The sequence below is a fragment of the Phaethon aethereus genome (assembly GCF_964289735.1).
Source record: "Phaethon aethereus genome assembly, chromosome: 18".
Taxonomy (NCBI): Eukaryota; Metazoa; Chordata; class Aves; order Phaethontiformes; family Phaethontidae; genus Phaethon; species Phaethon aethereus.
In genome coordinates this window covers 7524050-7536905 of record NC_138594.1, presented here as the reverse complement: position 1 = coordinate 7536905, position 12856 = coordinate 7524050, and the positions used below count along the sequence as shown (strand labels likewise).

The 12856-nt window shown below is 40.0% G+C and overlaps 1 protein-coding gene across 1 annotated transcript in view; it reads right to left on the bottom strand.

Moving 5' to 3' along the window:
• ABCC3 (ATP binding cassette subfamily C member 3) overlaps nucleotides 1-12856 on the bottom strand; it is a gene marked incomplete at its 3' end in the record, with an annotated part of 49440 nt that overhangs the window by 23760 nt on the left and 12824 nt on the right. Inside the window, exons 2-8 of the mRNA XM_082008059.1 lie at nucleotides 10432-10608; nucleotides 9410-9535; nucleotides 8435-8572; nucleotides 6579-6704; nucleotides 5714-5775; nucleotides 4361-4492; nucleotides 157-375 (exon numbers count right to left, since the gene is read on the bottom strand). Of these exons, the coding sequence (XP_081864185.1) occupies nucleotides 157-375; nucleotides 4361-4492; nucleotides 5714-5775; nucleotides 6579-6704; nucleotides 8435-8572; nucleotides 9410-9535; nucleotides 10432-10608 (980 nt within the window). The remainder of the gene's footprint in view (nucleotides 1-156; nucleotides 376-4360; nucleotides 4493-5713; nucleotides 5776-6578; nucleotides 6705-8434; nucleotides 8573-9409; nucleotides 9536-10431; nucleotides 10609-12856) is intronic.

Sequence of the window (12856 nt, the reverse complement as noted above, 5' to 3'; positions counted from 1 at the left end):
ACTCCTGTCTTACGGCATTTCAGTGGGAAGGTGGGGGAGCACACACATGCAGCACTGTGAGAGAAACTAGTTATGCATTTCAAAAATAAATACTCTGTGCCAAAGCCAAGTCTCCACTGGGATTGCACATAGAAACTACTCATACAGTAAACCAACCTTAACAGCTGAGGGTTGACGAAAGAAAGTAGGTCTTGTATCAGCTTGAAGAAGGAGCCGATTAAGAAGTATGGCCCAAAGGTCCTCAACAAAGCTTTGAGAAAGGAAGGCTTTCTATTGTGCTTTTTGTCTCTGATCAGAACTTCTGCTTCCTCTAGACCATCACCAACATGATTCAGCACATGGTTAGATTTCTTCATATATATCACATCTTCTTTCCTAGGGGAATGAAACAAGCAATTAGAGACAACTGACAACGAGAATGTCATTGACCGATGTGTACAGCATAGCTGTATAGCATCTACAAGTCTACTCCTTTTTTTGCTCTGCTACTGATCAACAGCAAGACTTTCAACATGACCTAGATGCACTCGGGGATAGGCCACTCTTGCATAATGAGTCTTATTTTCTTTCCTTTTTCTGTGGTAGTTATCAGGTGTACCCCACAAGCCAGAAAATCAGTCACCATGGGATCAGAACGTAGCCCAAAGGAGCAGGAGATGATGGCTTTGGCAGAAGACAGAATTGACCTCGAATCTCCGATTTCTTGTAAAGGAATCCTCTAACAGTTGCTATTTACATACCACAAAAGGCACCCTCACCTAGTCCTTCCAAAACTGTATTCGTTATTCAATTAGTAGCTGTACTAAACCTTTAGCCTTATCTGATCACACAGCTGCTTTCAGAGAAGTAGCCTGAATCCCTCCTGGGAGACAGGCACTGAACCACACGCCAAGTTAAGAGAGGAAGCAGGCACAGCCCTCTCAAAATACAGTTTTGCATTCTCGGAAACTTGGAAGAGTACAAACCATAGCACCTCCAAAGCCGAGCCATCTCCAAGATCTGGGCCACAGCTGTCCAAGGTTCTTCCAGGACAGAAGCTTTGGTTCAGGTGCCTAAATTTTACTCAGATGACAACTGAAGCATTTAAACCCTGTTTGGCTGTATCCCTTTCTTGCTTTGTGCCTCTCTTTCTCCGTCTGCAAAATAAGCCAACAAAAGTGACCTCTTCTGCAAAGCTCTTTGAGACTGATGACAAATGGACCCAACAGGTCCGTGCTGCTCTCCAGAGCCCTAAGAGGGTTTCTTAGAAGCACCTCTGGGATTTAGGTGCCTATCAGTAAAGGAGGAGTGCTCTGGGAAATTATTTCCTCCATGAATTGCTCTCAAAAAGCAGCCTGGCAGCTCTTCTACCAGCAAATACCGAATTGCTGTTGTTTCTTGGGGGCTATGGGACCTAGAGAACAATTTCCTGAATGTCAGCCAGGAAGGGCAAGTCCAGGTGGAGCAGGGAGAAGGAAATGAGAGTCTGGGGCATATAAGCCTTATAAGAAGGGACAGATGGAAGAGAGACCCTAGGAACAGTGAAGACTTACAAGAAGGCATTTGAAAAATAACTTGTAAGTACTACCAAGTGAGGTTGGATTTATGATTCTTTATAAAGAGTGTGCAGATTTTTTGGAGCTGGATGGCTGCAAAGTCAAATAATTTCAACAGCCTTTGAGCGTTCAAAATGATCACTGTGGCTAACAGTCCACAGTTAGAAACTTGTTCATATCCGTTCAAACAAAGGCATGTGCAAATCCCAATTTCTTTGCAATAAAGTTTGAGGGCAGGGGGAGAGCCTAAACCAGACAATTTTTTTTCCCCCAGACAAGAACAAACAGTGTCACCTTTGTCCTTCCAGATCAAACCTGGAGAGTTTATGAGCAAAGCTGTATTTTTCTGGCAACCAGGCTGTTAAACTCATTGAAGGATTTGAAGAAACAAGACTATTTGCCCCTGGCTTTGTGCTATTAAAAATGTTTATTACAGTGACCTAACAGCAATGCAATAGTTGTCTCGCAGCAAAAAATCCCAAAGGGAGAAAATGCACTTCTAGTGTTTACTACGGGTAGCTAGGTGAGGTCAGGTTTTCAGCAGTGCGTGGGACTGCTCACACCCAGTTTTTTATCAAAGCAAAAAGCATGTGCCTGGTTTCCATTATTTATAGCCGGGCAGATAATAGATGCTGATTATCTCATGGGAAAACACATAGCTTTCTCAATACTGATGACAAGGCCCTGCATCTTGAATTTGTCTTCATAAGCATAGTCTCAGAAGCTAAATAAAAATGAGGCAAAGTAGATTCCAACTCGCTCTCTTCCATCCAGAACAGCTCCAACTTTCTCAGAAGCAACTCCACTTATCAGTAAAGTGGGCGAGTAGAGACTTCAACCATACATGCATAGACAGCAAAAGAAAGGGCAAAATACTCTTTGCATGCTTTATTATCTATAATAACAAGTTAAATCCACACTGATCTCTCCTGTAACTCATTAGCAGCAAATGAATTATTAGCAATTATTTAAGAGTAATTCACAAGACAGCTGTGAAGCAAAATGTAAAAAAGGTATTGTAGGTTTAGGAACAGTAGAAATGTGATAATCATTACAACAAAATAAGTGTAAAGCTTTAGCTATGTCAGAGTTGCAACTGATTAAGTTTTTAAAAATAAATTACTACCATGTACACTGCAAATATTTTCCATGACATTTTCAACACATGTACAACTTCAGAGTGTTTTTTAATGTCTTGCTCAGAGCAGATTCAATGAGAATAGTTAAAAAACAAAACAAAAAAGTATTTACAACAGCTCCCGAGCAACTACCACTAATGTTATTTGACATGAAGTAATTGAGAATACCTACTTATAATTGAAGAATAAGCAGAGCCATGAAGCTTTTAGAGTTATGTGAAACCCAGCAATCTGGAGTACAGTGATTTGCTTTGTTTTTGCTCTGTTCCCCACCTTAGAATCATTAATATAGTCACCACAAAATTTTACCTGAGCTAAATATAAGCCAGAATTTATGGTTAAATTCATTGCCAACTGGCCCCAGTTTGTATGAATAATTTCCAAAATGCAATGAATCCCATGACAAAACCCCAGGCACAGTTTCTGGTTTCCTAGTAAAGTTTTCCTGGACCCTAGGCACTTCTGCACGATGTCTGTGCTCTTGCTATATAAAAGCCCAGGAGAGTAAGATTTATGTCTGTGCAGCAAGAGACCAGAACCCAGACAATGCACATTATTCCACACCGTAAAAACAGAGACATTAAGAAAACAAAAAACCCAAAGTAAAACCACAGCACACACAAAGCACTAGTGGACAAGCTGCTGGTGCTAGTGCTGGAAACCTTTCAAATTTTAGCTGCAAGTGGAACTCTCCACATCATAATCAGCCTTGCCAAGAACCTTACAACTCCTAACATTACCACATAATGGGGTCTTTCCAGTTTGGCAAGGATATGCACAGAAGAGAACAGAGGAAAGCCTCTGCATTGAAGAAGAAATCTCCACAATGAAAGGAAATGGAAGTGCAGGCCTCCTTATTGACATTTTTCACTCAAAACACACTATTATCACATCTATTCGTTTGGAAACATTTTGGACATTGACCAGTGGGAGAAGGAAATACAGCTGCACAATAGATAATTTCTTAAGATTAGATTAGGACAGAACATGCAATAAAAAGGATATCCTCTCCAGCATGGATGTAACTACATGCAAGTTCGGATCCCCATCAGAGACTATGGGAATTTTGCTGCTAACTTTCTGGGCAACAGAAGTAGGGTCTCAGTTCTCTTAAAGCGGGATATCTCCTCCCCTCCTGCCTTTCACATCTTTTGAGTTTCATATCTTTACTGCTAGGAAGTGAAAAATTGCTCACTGCTAAGAGCCTTAAGGCTAAAAATAGTGTCAGGCCAAAAAACTCATGATGAGGATGATGAGGAATTCCTTTTGGTTCATGGTGCCTGGAAGTTGTTCTCTACCATGCCCAGGAGGTAGGCAATTATGGGGTTAGATGTCTACCATATCAGTGATGAAAGTTGTTCACTTTCTACAATCCAATCAACACAATCCCTTCTGCTTATGCATCTTCAGCTCCTCTTCACATGGTAAATGGCACTACCTGCCTATGTAGATTTTAAGCACCTAGTTAAAAAGTGTGTAGGTGATACACAAGCTCCAGAAGGGCTCTGGCTTGCCTCTGCCTAGGCATATTAAAATAAGCAAATTTGACTGTTAATATTAATGAAAAACAGGTAGGTTGAAGAGGTAGGTGCCATTTTTAGCTGGCTCATTTTCAGGGATGAGTAGCTTATTAATGTTGAAACAACTCAGATCAACCTCCGTTTGCAGACTTGTTTGTGTACTTACTGTTTGTACTCTGCTTTTTCTTTCTCCCACTCTTTACTTAGCTGTTGCACAATAATTTTTGAAGTATCATCTTCATTCAGCGACCACAAATCTTTATCTTCGAGGGGCCTTTTGTAACCAAGAATTGCCATGCTGCACATACAACAGAAAAAACAGTCCAATTCAGTTTGGCCAATAGTACTTAAAGCATTGCTAGTAACTCTGGGGCTATTAAGCTAACAAAGGCAAGATAATACACCTTCACAGAAAGGGTGATAATTATACCTCCATCTCCCTTTGTTCTTTATATTGATGTTTGCAATTAAGGAAAGGACATTACGTAGTTTTTATTAGATGTATTTTATTGAAAACGTCACTTGAGAAAAAAAGGGCAACAGAAAGCAACTACCAGAAGCATTTGAATGAAACCGTAGTGTTAAATGAAAACAGTGAAGCTTTAGATGTGAAAATAACTAAGTCTATCTGGAATAACGGTCAGAGGTGAACAAAATGCAAAAGTGAAGCTCACGTAAGTTAAAGGAAAATCAGATTTCTCTGAAAACTACAGTTCCTCAATTGTAAGAGGAGTTTTGTCAAGGGATACAAACATCTAGTTGCCAAGAATCTTGACGGGGAAGCTGAACACTCAAAACTCTGGAAGTTTAGAAAGATCTCACTCTCTCACTACAAAGAACTTTACAGGGCTGATGCCAGGACAATGAAATTACATGGATGGAAGAATGAAGACCTCAACATCCTCAACCATTATGAAAAAAATGGGTCTTAACATGACCTTTGACAGCTGTTCCACATCTTTATCACAGAGTAGTAGTAAGCCCAATCTCAAATTTGCATCTTTAATACACATGCCTTTTTACTGCAGTATTAGATGGTGGTAATCATTTGAATATATAACCAAGTTTACTTTCCCTTTTGCATGAAAAATATCCTTATAAAAAAGACATTCACCCATGAACCTCAGCAGGAAACAAAATGCATCTTCTTGCATCCTTGCACCCTGGTGGGTGAAAGGTTCCACAGTTAATCTTGCGGAACACAGTCTTACATCTCGGTTTAGGTTATACTCCTGCATGTGGTAAGGTAAGCACAGCCAGGCTGTATACACTATTAGTCATGGGATTGAGCAACAATTGTTGCCACCACTCTTCAGAGACTAGGTCTGGGCAGTATGAGCACTCTGAAAGCTGCTTCTATAAAGGCAAAAGCTAGAAGTGCCGACATCACTATGGAAAGAGCATCCAATATCAACTACTAATCGGGCAAAAAAATCTCTGTATTACCAACTCTGTACAACACATATCACAAGTAGTTTGGGGTTGTCAGCTGTCCAACAGCTTGAAAAGAGAAGCTCACCTTGTAAACCACCAAAATGTCAATCTTGACAGGAAGCCTGAAGTTAACTCTGGACATGGATTCTATAGTAAAGTTATGGGGGAAAAAACCAAAATAAATAAAGCAAGACATTTACCATTACTTTAATAAGACAGTCTATTTTGATCAATTTTGGTATATTATATGGTACATCTATGTACCTATGTCCTAACGTGACAGAAAACTGATTTCCTTCATTTCCTGTGTCATATAGAACTCTTCTTATCTTTAAAAAATGCTTCATATACTGCCTTTAAATCACACTCATATGAAGTGAAATGTCATTCTATAGTTTCTGAAATGTTCATTTTAAGAAATGAACTCAACTTCTCTCTCAGCTTGGTTCAAACATAAATCCAATTATAGAGACCATTTTATGAATTGGAGAAGAAATTTAACCTGTGGCACCACTAATATCTTCTGTTATTAATGCTTTTCCATATCTATTCTGAACACATATAGAGCTCGTTTATTAAGACAACCCTTATAGACTTTAGCTAACTCTAAATGAATGTTAAGCAAGTAGACCACCATCTGCACAAAAACCACTCTTGAAACAATTAATACTACACTTCAATGTTCATAAATGTAATTTAAACTGCTGTAAAGCAGCAAGTAGGAGAGCTGCTTTCGCTACATAGCTTCCAGCCTTTACCGATGGCACATATGGAAAAAGGCTTCAAACCCCAATATCACTCTCCATACCCTGTGTTTCCTAAGGGGGTCACTAACCACCGCAATCTCAGGGACAATCCAAAGCTGTTTTCAATGACAAGTATTCTCAGTGGAACTCTCAAAACATGATGTAGTCTGTAAAATGCAAATAAAGCAAAGTAAAAATACTTACAGGATCTGTATTAACAGGGGAAAAAAATGGAGGCTTTTCTTTAAAACATGAAAGGAGTAACTCAATGATTATCAAAGCAAAGTAGATGTAAAACGTGGTAAACCTGAACCTTTCATTTACATGGCCCTAGAGGGAAAAAGAAACACAGTAAATTATTGGTTTTATTGTACTTCCCAGCCCCCTCCAACACACACACACACTTGGAGTCTCTGACTTTTCACAGCTTCTTTTGGCAATTCCTTTCTTCCTCTACAGTTGAATACTGCAAAGTAGTTGCTAGCAGGAATTATCTTACAAATAACGTACTCTGTAAAGTGCCTAAGAACATGCTTATCTCCAAGCTTTTCATTAAATTATGTCAAGTTCAAAGTACTTATACATCTTCACTGCTTGCAGACGCCCTGCGCAACCAGGACTACATGACATCCCTTTAAATTACCTCCAGGGGTTCTTGCAAGATCATGTTTAAGCATAGGAATTATCAACCCAGATCAGAGAACATCCATTTACTTTAACATCTTGACACTGACAAGCAGTCAGTGCTAAATATTTTCAGAAAAAGCTGCAAAAAACCACCGTATTGCATAATAACAGCTCCATCTGCTCTAGAGACATTTCCTTTTCTACTTGTATGAGTCTGCAGTCGACTTGAAACTTCTTCCTGTGAGGGTATATCTCTTATACAGCTGTATCATACCCTAATGTAGTTGTGAATGCTTTCATTGTTCACTTAAAATCTTTAAACCATAAGTGCAACAGAACGAATATTTGGTTCTCAGCAGTTGCAAGAAGAGGAGAAATGTTACCCATAGCCGTGTCAAGGCTCTGCACTCGTAATTTTAAGTTGATTAAGGATTCAAACATTGATAGTCCAATATTTGTACTTATTCACCACTACTACAGTTTACTACAGTTTTAAAATTAACTAAGTGGTGTTTGAAAGGGTGTCACCAGGATTGCAGCTATTTTCTGAAGAAGTTCTGCACAGACTGTCATTTAAGACTAGTCTGTGCATTTAAGCTGGAATATTTACAACAGCTTGGTATAAATTCATGCTAAAAGGATAATGTTGCTAATAGTTACAAAAAAGTAAGTATAAAAAAAAATCACCAAACAATCAACACTGATTTCACTGAGAAGAAGCAATCACCTTAATGTTTTTCAAACACCCCTTTTCACTCCTAGCCTTTGATGATCTAATCACTGAAGCAATCTGCTTTGCCCTACTTAGTGAAATTTGTTTCTGCGAAAAACATAACAACTTTCTTACTGTGGGAGAACCTGCTATGTTTTCAAACAGCAATCATAACAGCCCAGGTTCCTTTCCTCTCCCTCCAACTTTCTGTTCTCTATTTACAGCCACAGTTGGGAGTCAAAATGCTGTCCTCAGCACATCAGGAACTGACAAAAGAAAGCCTATGGAGCTGTATAACGGGACCAAGCTGCCTAAGCAAAAAAGGAACATTACATATTAAAATGCATCATCTCCAATTAATACCCATCCCTATTTAAGCATGGCAAGGGAAGGGGGCTGCAAAAGGGAAAAGGGAAGGAAAAAAGAAAAAAAAAAAAAGAGTCTGTTCTAAAGTATACACAGCGTTGGTACAGCCCTCATGTCTATCAGGTTTCCATTATAGCCTTGGGCTAAGCAAAATCTGCTTTTTGACATTCCGTGAGAAATCCCAGTTCCCTTCAAGTTACACAAGTCTGAGTCAAGGCAACGGGAACAAACTTCTCTTTCTCTCTGGCAAAAGCTGGGCTTAGATCTGACTCCAAACTTGGTGATTCATTCTCTTCACAGAGATGTTAATGCTACGTTTCCTGTTCTCCAAGTGCTAACAAGGATGGCATGTTACCTGTGCTGTTGTAGTCATGATCTTAGACCGGAAAGGCCCCATGGCACAGAGCACAGACAAAAACCAGAAGATAATGAGCACTCCAGAGGACTGAACTCCTCTCAGCCTTTCGTATTGAATCAGCAATGTAGCTAACAGCTGTAAAAGTAAATACAGGAACCCGTGAACACAATCCCATCCCGTCCCACTGCTCCCCCGAATCACACTCTCAGTTGGCAGCTATTACAGTCATCATCGACAACAGGACCTCTTTGAAATAAGGCCCCATCGTAACTTCACAGAAGTCAATGGCAAAACCTCCTCTAAGGAAAGCAGCGAATAACTTTAGGAAATAATTTGGTTTTACTGTTTTCAGAGCCTCATCTCCAGAATTCAATTTTTAAACCAGACCTAGGGCCAGGCACAATTAAATATTAGCTACAAACATTTCCAACAAATGTAAGAGCTGTCATTTCTCCAGCCCAGATGGACAATCGTGACTTCTCTAGAAAACAAGGTTTTTACTGCTTCATTTTACATGCAACAGCCACAGACCTGCTTATCATCCTAGGCAAAGCAAATTTGGTTTCTGTTTAATGAAGTAACAACCACCAGATAAGAGACATAGTTTTACAAAGTCCAATACAATACTGAACAATGTACAAGCCATGTTCTATCACATTTCCCCGTTTAGGAAAAGTCATATTCAAATTCTCCCCACACCTGGATCATAAGCCTGGGAAAACAGATGAAAGCAAGGTGGGAGGCAGAACAGTCTCTCCATTATAAAGATTTTAATTTACGTAGCTGAATTTACATGACAGAGGTATCTGTAACTGTGGCCTTTTCAGTAAGCAAAATTTGCTTCAGTAATACAAGTACTAATAATACATTAAAAAGAGTACAGGATAAGCCAATGAATGCAAAGGAACCCTTTTCCTCCTTCATCTGTCTAAAAAAAGTTATTGGTCACAATAAACAGAAAGAGCTACAAACCACAGTGATGCCAACGATCAATGGAGTTACAAAATAGACTGGTGGAGGTGTTCTGTTTTGCAGAAGCTCGTGGAAAGAGTAGAAGAGATCTGCCCAGCTCACACACCACAGCAGGACACCGAACAGCTGAAAGTAGTCAAAAGGAAACATCATTTGGTAAACCTATCTCCAGGGGCAGTCAGAGCGCTAGCAAAACGGTTACGATTCACAGATTCCCAGCAAGACAAAGCTGTGTAAACAGAACAACACTGCTGGATTGAGCAGCTGCAGAACTGTCCCACCACACTCAAACCAAGGATCTCATCCCAACTGCTTCCCAAGGGATCTTCAAACACAACCAGTAGAAAGACTGATGTATTTACCTAGTGGTTTTTTTTTTTCCCCATGCTATTCAGTTTTGATTGGAAACACAGGCAGCACCCGGATTAAAGGCAGACTTGTCCTGAAGCAGAAGCCTGGAATTTTTCTCCTGGAATAACCCTAGTTCTGTGATGGCCTATGGAAGGTGATTTGCTTGCTTTCCTTAGAACTATCCATTTATAAACCAGAGGTGCTGCTGACACTAGCCATCTCTTAAACACAGCTATTTGGGTGGGTAGAGTGGCTTGAAAAAACACTTTCTTGTGCTTACTTTCACAATGATAGGAAATTCTTACTAGACCTACCTTAAGGTAGATTTCTGTTTTGCAGCTTTCAGTGGCTTAAAGCTTAAGTAAGGGTGAAGCAGCATAGTTTTGGCTCAACAAAGGGGTGAACCCTCTTCTGCAGGGCAGTCAGCTGCTCTCTCTACCCGTAAAGGTGGGCTCACAGGATGGATGTCCTTACAGATGAGCTATCCTTTGGTATACTTCCTCAGAAATCTGTACATACACCGTAGTCTCCTACATGGAAGTTCTTCAGTTCCCCCGTAAGTCAAAGGGAATTTTGTTTAAATCCTACTGCAGCACTTGCTTGGATACTGAACTAATGCTAACAAACTCAGAACTGCACATTACTCAAGGAGCACTGCAAAGAGACCTTACCGTCTTGAACCTGCTCAACATGGAAAGCACAATGTACCCTCTTTTGTTGTGCTTTAGGTAGAGAAGATAAAATGGAAATGCACTCCATAGGTAAATGCTAGGGATCCATGCTAGGATGGTATTCTGGAAACATGGTGTCAGGTCTGGGTTATCAGTGTGTATCGAAAGATTTGAATCCTGGAAAAAAAGATGAGACATTTATTAATAGAGAGGCAGAAGCACTGCCAATTGGAACATCTGCTTGAAGAAGTTGTATTCAAATTCTGCTAGAGTTAGCAAATAGCCTTAGTAAAAGCTTTCCAAAAATACCTATCCCAACTACTTGTGGTTAATCTGCTATAGTAAAAGGGCTAAGTACAGTTTTAAATACTGGGCAAAACCTAGAAAGGCAGAATTCTGCCCTCCTGTATCTCAGAGTTGGACATACATTTCATAGCAGACAAACGCCTTGCGTTTCTGTCTTTGCTAAGGCTTAGTTACAGGTGCAGATACCACGGCATTTCTCAGGCGTTCCCAGCCTGGACTGCAACTGCTAAACAAAGCTCTTGAGGCAAAATCCTTGACTTGAGAACTCATCCAGCAAGAATTTCCAGCACTGGAGAAAATGATCAGATATAGATCAACCATATGCTGACCTTCCATTTATGACTAAAATTTTGCTGTTCTTACTCATATGCCTCCAAATAGAATTACTTCCCTATTCTAAACAAAGGTAAAAGGAATGTATTGTACATGCAGGTAGGAATATGGGCTTTCTTGCAAACATTGTATGCAATGCTTTTCATCTGTGACCTTGGATACCACAATCCACATATGCGACTTGTGCCTAAGGATTTGAATGCACCACGTGCAAACACAGTTACACAAGTTTAAACTAAAATAGAAATTTCAGTACAGTTAAGGGGAACTTGGTTTTAATCAAACCTACTGGAAATTCACAACTTGCATTTCGCCATCTGATGTGTCATCTTAAGCGTGGCGGATAAATACTTACTTGCAGGAAATGTAAAATGACTTCGTTGTACTATCATTAACAAACAGATGATAGAACTAAGATATCTGTGGTTCAAATATGCCTTATCTCTGCACTAGAATCATTTACTTGTACCTAATTATTTTTGGGTATGAGCTCTCAGCAGAAGTATGTTTCAGTTAAGCTGAGCCACTTCTCCCCACCCCTTAGAAATGAATGATTGACTAGTCTGAACATGAATTCTTCAAAAGTATTTCCAGTCCTGCTTTTGTTTACCAACACAAAAGAGACCGAATGCTGAAAGCAACCGTTGATTTTAGGAGAACTGAAGAGCCACAGTCTGCGGACAATCTTTCCATTTCGGTGGTGATATGTCAGAAGGGACATGCATCACTTCATCAGTCCACATACGCAAGAAAGAGCTCCTAAGTGTAATGAAACTACAAAGCCTTGGCAGGTTGCAGGATGGTTTGGCTGAACTGTGACAAGTTTGTCACTCAGTACTTCAGCTTTGGCACAAATGAAACCTCTGGCAGTGGTGAAGGGTGGCACAAATCCATCAGCCGCACATCTGAACTGTACCCTTTAATGCCACCGAATTAGTTCCTCTCCAGCCGAGAAACGGCTCTTTTGGAGGCACACAAGCTCCCAGCGTGGGCCGGGGAATAAAAACATTCCCATTTACATAAACAGGTTTGTCCAGACCTAGGGGAAACTTCACCCGCAAATCAACAATACAGGGGCAATTACACTGCAATTCAAACACAAGATCAAAACCAAACATAACTCCAGCCTCAAACTATTCCTGTGTTTTCCTCCAGCGAGCAGGTCTCCCGCACCAGAAAGGAAGATAACGTTTAAAGAGTACCCATTTTTGGCTCATCATCAAAACACTTCAGCACCTCTAACATGATAAGCTCCCCTAGCAGCTACCCTGCCTGGGGCAGGAGATGCCCTCTGGAAGTTTGGAGTTGAAGAGCTCTTTAGTTCCAAAGCAGGAGCTTATCTACTATCATTTATTCAACAAAATACTAATTTCCTCTTTAAATTACACGTGGTTTAGCAATGTCTTGAGCACGTTTGCAATTCTGCTCCTTTTGCTTGCTGGAAAAAAATCGTGGAAAAGGAAAGGTGAGGAAGAATAGTAATAACTGGGCATAGAATAAAACAAAGATTCTGTTTAAAGGAAAAGCTATTGAGGAGAAAAAAAAAAAAGCACTCTTAATTTAAACCTTTCCTATAAGACTAAAATGTCCAGAAATGGCTTTCTGTCTGACAGCAACCTAGAAACTGCCCCAAATGTCCATTAACTTCAGACTGAACACAAGCTGACTATTGTATCCAAGACACAGACTGTAAGGCTGCCAAGCCATTTAAAGGTTTTCATTAACTCTTATTTAAACAAGGCAAAGGACTTGCATTTCTGAACATATAAATACAGCTGGCCAGAAA